Source organism: Nematolebias whitei, chromosome 5, assembly GCF_014905685.2.
Source record: "Nematolebias whitei isolate Nwh7 chromosome 5, NemWhi1, whole genome shotgun sequence".
NCBI classification, from domain to species: domain Eukaryota; kingdom Metazoa; phylum Chordata; class Actinopteri; order Cyprinodontiformes; family Rivulidae; genus Nematolebias; species Nematolebias whitei.
In genome coordinates, this window is record NC_056502.1 from 24,663,880 (window position 1) to 24,672,561 (window position 8,682).

The following is an 8,682-nucleotide window of genomic DNA, read 5'->3' on the forward strand; positions in this document are numbered from 1 at the left end:
GAACATTGTGTGGATTTTTTTAGGCACTGGGAATTATAACATGTTTTTTCAGAGCAATACATCTTTGGTCCAACATTGAAAAAAATATATACACCGGTATATGAAAACTACACCAGTGTCAATGTTCTCCAAAAGAGTTTTTCGAAATATATAAAGTTTCTTAAAGACTTCCTTTTTTAATACTTAAATAAGGTTTTATATAGCTACATCTCAGAAATGACCAGCAATCTTACAGATGTTCTTCAAGACAAAACATAGAAGAATTTTAGTGCACCCAATGTGGACATGGCAGTTGGAATTTCCATGTTCCAAGTGATTAAAAAAAAACAGCTGGAGCACAGAAGGCTTCACACATCAACCTGACCTCAAAACTCAACATGGCTGTCTGACACATGAGCTATTAATTTGCATTTCTGTCAATTTAAACACCAGTAAATGTGTTTTACACATAATGCTCCAAGCCCCTGTTTTTAAACTTGTTGCTTACAGCAGTGGTTCTCAAACTGGGGTTCCCGGACCCCCGGGGGTCCGCAAACTGGTGTTTAGGGGTCCATAATAATAACTAACTATATATATATATATATTTTTTTTTTTTTTTTTTTTTTTTTTCCCAAGCATACAGATGTGTATCAACCCTTACAAATGAAATCCTGTTACTTGGTCCGACTACTGCTGTTGTGATTCTGTTCAGTTTTGTGTAAAGAGTTTTCTGTAATAAATTGAATAAGTGGCAAAACATTTATCTTCATTATGTAAATATGTAAAGTTTTCAAGTGGTTTTTGATACCGTTCATTTTCTCAAAACTGTAATTTTTGGAAGTTGAAATAAAAAATTTAATTAATTGTGTTTTGAATGAAAAATACCCCATGTTTAAAGTATAAGAATTGCATTATTAACACGATTAAAGAACAGGTTTTAAGTATTAATTTTACACAAATATTTCCGTTGCATTAAAGAGACAAATTGAAGAAAATTATTTAATAAACATGAGGGTTATGAGGGGGTCCCTGAAACTTTTTCTCCCTGGTAAGGTGCCCCTGAACCCAAAAAATCTGAGAACCACTGCCTTATGGTGTTTGAGTGCATGAAAGTGGTGAAATACATTACCAGCTTGAGTTTCTAATAAAAGCCTGGCCACTGGGCGCAGCCGTTAGAACTTGTTTTCTGACTTTACACCGAACAGGGTGTGACATAATTCCCAGATTCCAGCTCTAACTTCTGAGGTAAATGAAGCGCATTGTTTTCGTCGGTTTAATCAGCTGCGCAGCAGTACAGGATTGTTTTGGTCAAGTCAAATTTGGCAAATTTCATTCTTCTGTGATTTTAGTTCACCTCCTCCAAAAGAGCAGAGCAGTCATGGATCAGCTGCAGGGCAGCCATGTCTGATATGAGTTACTGCACTGCATGACATGCGGCGGCTGCACGTGTGCAATGTAATAATTACTAAAGTTGATGTCCTGCACGTACGGTGCCGGCTGGTAGTAGCACGTGACGTTCGTCACCGTAGGGATGGCGTTCTGTTCTGCCAGCACCTTCAGCGCCAGCATGGAGATAAGGCTGAGCGTCTGGCGCCGCTCGTGGCCCATCAAACACACGGTGCTCTCGTTGACCACTTGGTGCAGAGTTAGCAAGCATTCATACCGTTTGTGCTCCATGCCAGCAAAGTGGTTCTGCAGGTAAGCCTCCAGCTTCCTCTGCTGCTCGCCTAGGTCGGGGAAGTCAATGAAGAAGCGCGAGCACATGTAGCGCTGCATCTGCTTCATGTCTGCTTCTGAGGCGGGCGTGAACCCGCGCACCAGCAGGTGGCAGTACTTCAACAAGCCGCCACCTCGGATTTCTTCAGGGCTGCGCGTGGCTATGGTCCTCCGACGCAGATGGTCCATAGCTTCCTGGAAGTCTCCGTACACGCTCTCCCCAACCACTGTGGGGTGAAAGCTCTCCGACATGGGAGTCTCCGAGCACCGATCGAATAAAAGCAGCGAATCAAGACATATCTGGAAGGAGTCCACGCTGAATTCAAACTGCCGTCTTAGCGAGTCCACAAACTTTAGCTCCACGTTCTTGCCAGTGTTGTTAGACAGCGAGATGAGGCTCCAGCGGTCTGTGTCGTTACAGACTTTCACCAGTTTCTGAACGTATGCCTCTTTGAGGGTCAGCGCCGAGATGCGCTCCTTAGAGACTCCGGCAGGCAAGAAGTCCAACAGGCAGTCCAGGACCACGTCTTTCACCAGACGGAAGGCCTGGTCATCTTTTAGAGACACACCAAAGATCAGGTCGAGGTCCTTGTAGCCCAGCCCGTTGTCCTGATGGAGCACGTGGCTGGCAGCAGAACCGTTCAGCCTCACGTCCTTAACACACACTCCTCTCTCCTCCAGCCTCGCCTGCACCACCTGTACAAACACACGTTACATATGAAATACAGCATTCGTATAGCTTCTTTTTATATTATTTCAAATAAATAAATAAATAAGCTGCTCAAACATTTAAACACATGTTGAAGTAAACCCTACAAGTGGAAATCAATACATGGTGAAGGTAAGATCAATACCCGTGCTTGAAAAAGTACATTTTATCACCATCACCCTAAAACATGTGTGTCAAACTCTAGGTCCGGGGGCCAAATGTGGCCTTCGTTGACATCTTATCTGGCCCTCAAGATGATGTGTGAAACATAAAGTACTTCCATATTTTGAATTGTTTTTAATAATCTTTGATTATGATGTTGAAAGCACAAAAGAGAACATCAAATGAGACCAATCAAACTCTTGTTGAGGAAACTATAACAAAGAAAAGATGTTGGGTTTTTAACTTGAATTAATGTAGTTTCTGAAATTGGCCCTTGGTTTGAAAGGGGGTTTAATTTTGGCCCCCTTTAGTTAGTGAGTTTAACACTTCTGACCTAAAATAAACGTTAAAAAAAAATTACTAGAGTTGGAAAGTCTTCAGGTTTATCTTCCCCTGGGTCAAACTGTTTTATCAAAGTCACAGATAAGAGGAGTAGTTCTGACCTGTGACCAAAACACTTTTAAGGTGGCGCAGGGAGAGAGCTGTCCAAAAACTATACAGATCTGTTGCCATGTTGGAAGATGACACGGTTTTACAAAAGTGGATTCAAACAACATAGAAGGACATCAATCTTGTGCTTGAAGGGAGCAGATGTGTGTTGTAAAGTGTGTCATTGGGATTATTATTACAGCAGGTTGAGTGAGTCGTCTTGACCAGTTCTACATGCTTGATTTCCAGTGACACAGCTAGACTGGCAGCTTTCATTTAGTGACTGAAAAGTATTTTCTGATAAAACACAAACTGCTCTTTTCTTTAAACTACAGTTCAAAACGTTTAAATTGTGGTTTTGAGGAAAGGTTATACAGTTAACATCTTACCTGTTTTAAATAGCTCTTAAAGAAATCATTTAATTCTGACCAGATTAAGGAGCTAACAGCTAGCCTGAGCGGGAGCCAGAATCACAAAACTCTAAGTTTTACAAACTACATGGAGCTCAATTTCACAGTTAGTTTTGTAAAGGTTTGATGATTTGCAAGGAAAAGTAGCAGCAGCAGCAGCACTTGCTGTAGCACTTCTGGTGCAGTCTTATAGAAAAGCTTCAGTGAAACGTTTGAAGCCGTTCTGAGACAGCAGCAATCTTTCCTTGTTCTTGGCTCCAGTCAGACTAGCCATTAGCTTGTCAATCAGGTAAGAGGTTAACCACGTTTCTTTAGATTGAGATCGTTCAGAGCGATATCTACAACAGGTAAGACCTTAATTGTTCATAATCTTTCACAGAACCAATTTCCAATCCAATTTGAAGCATCCCTGGTAGGTAATCCATCAGGAATGCCCGTCAAAGTCATTCAGCGTGTCCAGCGCAGGTGAGCTTGATGCTAAACTGTGCATGTGTCGTGTTTTACATGGCCTGGTCAGATAAAAATAAAAAAAAGAAACTGTGGTCAGACAATTGAACCATTAGCACCCGCTGCACAAATGAGTTGCTCAAACACAATCCCAAATCCCCTACGGTACTGACCTGTCAGATTAGTGGTTGTTAACTCTCTCTCCCATGGTGATCAGATAACATGTCGGCTCTATTTATACATAGTAGGTCAGGCTGTAGACACACAGTGAAAGGCGAGGCAACTTGAAGCGCGCACACACACACACGCACCACCTCCCAGAAGAACTACATTATGACAGCAGCCATTGAGTTGATTGCTATCTTTTAGCCATAAAGTGGAGTGAATTGGGTTTAAACTCCAATCAGAACCTATGATTGTGGGTTTTAGGAGTTCTGATACCTCAGAGCAGACAAGTCAACCCTCAGCATGCTTGGATACAGGCGAGTAGTAAAGGCACCACCAGTCCTGCCCCTGGAAGTAAACAAATTAACCCAATGGCTTAACATTAAACCCTGCCAGAAACAAGACTTCAGATTCTGTCTCTTTTCAAAAACTATAAATTAATTAGTGTCATGAATCTCGTCATAAGTCGTATGACAAATATCTGGACATCGAAAGCAGCTTTTGTTATGCTCTTAAAAATCAGTGGTTCCCAACCCTGACCCTTGAGGAACACCACCCTGCATGTTTTAATTGTTTCCCTGCTTTGACACGTTTGATTTGAATGAATAATAGGTGACTAACATACAAACCTTGATGAAGTAATTCAATCACTGAACGTGTTGGAGCAGGGAAACAACTAAAACATGCAGGATGGTGTTCCTCAAGGACCAGGGTTGGGTACCCCTGTACTGCTGGGACTCTCTGGACTCAGTGTGGATGCCAGCAGCAGTGTATTGTGGGACAAAGGTCCGATGTGTCGTTCACATCTCCTGTGATTCCCAACAGGAGGAGCAACATCTTTACTGATCAAACCCACTCGAAATGATAAATCTATGCAGCAGATGTTAAAATTCTGAGCAGACACTAAATTATACAGGGATTCCACAAATCCAGTGGAAAAATATGAGTCCTCCCCACATCGTTTGGAAATCTAACCCCCCAATTTAAGCCTCCCCGCCTGTTCAATGGACCATTCATCTTTCCAAGACCTCAAGCATGTGTGCGCTCCACCAGCTTCTCCAGCTCATCTCGAATATGTCAGAGTGGGGCATGGAATGGAAAAGAAGATCCTGCTCATTTTGAAATTCGAACCCTGCACTTTCTATCCACTTTTAATGCCGAGTCCAACTAACCGGGAGGACAGGGTGGAGGTGGGGGAAATGTGATCAAGTTACAATGAAGAAAAGAGACTGTGGCCTATATCTGGATCTATACAGGCTTTTTGTTTTATACTCAAATTCAGCTGTACAGGAGTTAGACACCAACCAGCTTTATTAACTTATATAAAAAGACTGATTTTTTAAATGGTTTACATTTTATTTAATAGAGTATTTTTTATATATATAGAAAACAAAGTGTAATCAAATTTGACAATGAGGAAACGGAAGAAAGTTTTCAGGAAAACTAAAGTGACTTTCTCAAAATGACAAAAGACCACGAGGGGACGCTTTAAAACTAATTTATTTATTTATTTTCAATTTAACAGGTGTCTAAAAGTTGAGTTAATTTTAAAAAGGTTTGAAACTTAGATCCACCTCAAGTGGAAAAAGTGACTCGTTTATGTGCTCCATTATAAAACTATTCCTCTGAGCTCAAAGTCAAGTGTGTGCGCGCGCTCGTGCGTGCGATAATACCTGGACTATCTGGCGGGGCTGCACGGACAGAGTGGGGAAGTTTCCTCGGCCGTGGATGGGGACAGCCTCCCCCAGGATCGAGTCCAAGCGCCGCACCTGATCCCAGGTCAGCCCGCAGAACCTCTGAGTCTGATCCGACATGATTCAAGAAGAAGTCTCAAAAAGAAGTTAGATCAGCGCGTCCTCCCAGCTCAGACCAGCTGGAGCCTTCTTCTTCAGCAGTACAACAAATATGTCCCTCAGGGAAATATTTGCTTAGTCCTAAAGTTTTTAAAAAAAGGACAAGTGGAGAGTCTGGTGTGGGGAGGTTCGGCCCGGATCAGCTGCTTCCTCCGGTGTGCGCGGCTGGAATCCGGTCGGTGCTCGGAGCTGCGATACATAAGGTCCAGGCGCCTCATCAGCATGCTGCTTTCTGATTGGCTGCTCAGCTCGGTCACTCACATCCTGCATGCAGGAAACTCCCACCACGTGACGTACGCGTCAGTTTCCACTCCTGTGCTCCCTCCAGCTGCAGGCAGGGTGAGTTTCTCCTCGTGGCCATCAAACGGCACATTACATTACTGCAGAGGCCTGTTCTGATGTTAGAGGCGCGATATATGAGAGATAACACTCCACAGCTGTTCAAACACATCCTCGGCTTTACTTTGATTAACTCCTTGTTCAGGAGGAATGTTTGTGAGCTTTATACAAGATTTATATATATATTTATATATATGTTTGTTTCGGCTGCTCCCTTCTTCAGGGGTCGCCACAGCGAACTAAGTCAGGCACCAAGACTTGGCAGTTGTTTTTACTCCGGAATGTCCTTCCTGACAAAACCACAGACCACCCAGCTACCACAGCCCTCTGTGTGGAGCAGAGAGCTGCCATCTAGAGGCCAAGGAGAGCAGATGGTGTGGGGTTAAGGGCCTTGCTCAAGGGCCCAGAGTGGGGCAAATGAGGGAAGACATTTTGATGTTGTCGGTCCGGAGGTTCGAACACTACCTTCAGATCACAGGTGTGCTTTCTCTAGCCCTGCCCTAAGGTATAATTTATAAAAAATTTATAAATAAATAAATATATATATATGTATATATATGTGTGTGTGTGTATGATTTCTGTCTTGAATGTTGGAACCTGTGGGAAGTTGTTTCTGAGCTTCTGGTGGGTGTTGAAGTTTCCATAGTTCCCACATCCTTCCCTCCCTCTACCTTGCTCACATGTTCATTCCAACAGTGTTTAATTCTCTGCCCTCATTCATGCACATCTTGTTCCAGTAGCCCATTTCTCATCAGAGTGTCCTGCTTCCTCAACATCTGGCGTGGACCTTGTTAATCTGGGGGACGTCCAAGCCGGCATGGCTTCATTATTATGTCTCTTGCTCACTGTGTGGCTGAGGTTGATTGAAGGTCGGCACCAAGATTTGAACTCTGCACCTGTGATCTTCCCACACCAAGGTCGTGTGACTTAACCGCTGACACGGTGGACTAGAGCTCAGATACTGCACAGAACCCTCAAGCTCCCATGACTGGTACTGATATCAGACATATGACATTATTCCATGGGCCCTAATCGGGCCAACGCAGCAGCTTCAGAGTCTTTCCATTGGTTGATTCAAACCGTTTCCAAGTCTGTTCTCAGAAGCTTCTCGGTAGAGGTTCCTGTCAAGCTGAAAATTTGACGTCAGCAGACTATTGACTGGCCAGAGAGAAACGTCAGTCCTTCACAAGATTCAAGCCGACCCTTGTGGTTCTATGAGGAGGTGTAGACGTCTCTACAGTTACTGCGGTCTCACTGTTGGCTGACAGAACTCAGACTTACCGGCTCCGACCAGCAGAGGGAAGGTGGCCTCAACTCTGTCATGGCATTTTGGGAAAGCGTGGCTGAGGACGGAGTGTTTTGTGACTTTATTTCACTCATTGTTGTGCTTTGTTTGCCTTGACAGAAAAAAAAAAATACAGCTGAACTATGACGAACCTGCCCCCACACTGAACTGGCGCTCATCAAAAACCACAAGGACCTGAGTACAGTGAGTTGTAGAGAGATTGGATGAAAAATGTAACGTCAAAGTTCCTCCAGATGGTTAGTCAAATAAAGGTCTGTTTTATATTGTTTTTCAGGCTTATTAAACAACTCTCCCAAAAACGACATACAAGTGGAGAAAAACTATTACATTAGCTCAGATTAAACATCTACACTTCTCCATGACAGAGTTTCTTTAGTTTTTTTGTTTTGTTTCTCAGCTGGACAACTTAAACGTTACTACGCAAATGTATCGGTGCTGATCAAGCCCACTGAAATAGATTGTGTATTTGACGATGGTGCTGAGTGTGTTGAATAGTTCAGTTCGCCGGGAGTTGATTTAACCTTTGAACTGACTAGACACACTAATCATGTTGATTGATACATCCACAACCTCAGCTCCAAAGATGTATACACGGTTCATTTCAGTAGATCTACAGATATTTGCAGAAGCGTTCAGTTGAGAAGACAGCTCTGAGCTATACAAAGGGTGTCAAACAAAATATTAGGGGTTTATTATTAGTCAAGTCAACTTTATTTGAAGAGTACGTTTAAAACAGAAGCTGTTACTAAAGTGCTGAACAATTACACCAATGAGAGTAAAATTAATTGAAAAAAATATCACATACTAATGATAGTATTGAAAAATTAATAAAAATCATTTAATAGAAAAACATAGGAACACAGAACAAAAAAATACTAAATCAACTCACACTGTGTGAAATGCCAGAGAAAACAGATGTGTTTTTAGCAAAGATTTGAACACAGGAAGGGAGGTGGCCTGCTGGGGGTGCAGGTTGTTCCAGAGTTTGGGACCCATGACTGAAAATGCTCCATGACCCCTGAGCTTCAGTCATGTTTTTGGAACAGCCAAAAGCAGATGATCGGATGATCTCAAGGCCTGAGAAGAAACATGGTTCCATAAGCTCAGAGAGATAAAGGGATGCAAGACCATTTAGGCACTTATAGGTCAACAGAAGAATTTTAAAAT

The 8,682-nt window shown here is 42.7% G+C and overlaps 1 protein-coding gene across 1 annotated transcript; it reads right to left on the reverse strand.

The window, feature by feature from the left end:
- Window positions 1-583: 583 nt before the first annotated feature.
- Window positions 584-6,038, reverse strand: tent5ba (terminal nucleotidyltransferase 5ba). The gene is made up of 2 exons (XM_037676387.1): window positions 5,691-6,038; window positions 584-2,391 (listed from the first exon to the last, which is right to left on the reverse strand). Exons 1-2 carry the CDS (start codon window positions 5,829-5,831, stop codon window positions 1,363-1,365), a joined length of 1,170 nt encoding a protein of 389 aa, XP_037532315.1. The 5' UTR covers window positions 5,832-6,038; the 3' UTR covers window positions 584-1,362.
- Between the last annotated feature and the right edge of the window lie 2,644 nt (window positions 6,039-8,682).

Excerpts from the sequence above, each read along its gene's own strand:
- tent5ba (XM_037676387.1), bottom strand. The coding sequence starts at position 5,831 with ATGTCGGATCAGACTCAGAGGTTCTGCGGGCTGACCTGGGATCAGGTG. Across the intron at positions 2,392-5,690 it reads AGCCCCGCCAGATAGTCCAG|GTGGTGCAGGCGAGGCTGGA; the intron begins GTATTATCGCAC and ends GTGTTTGTACAG.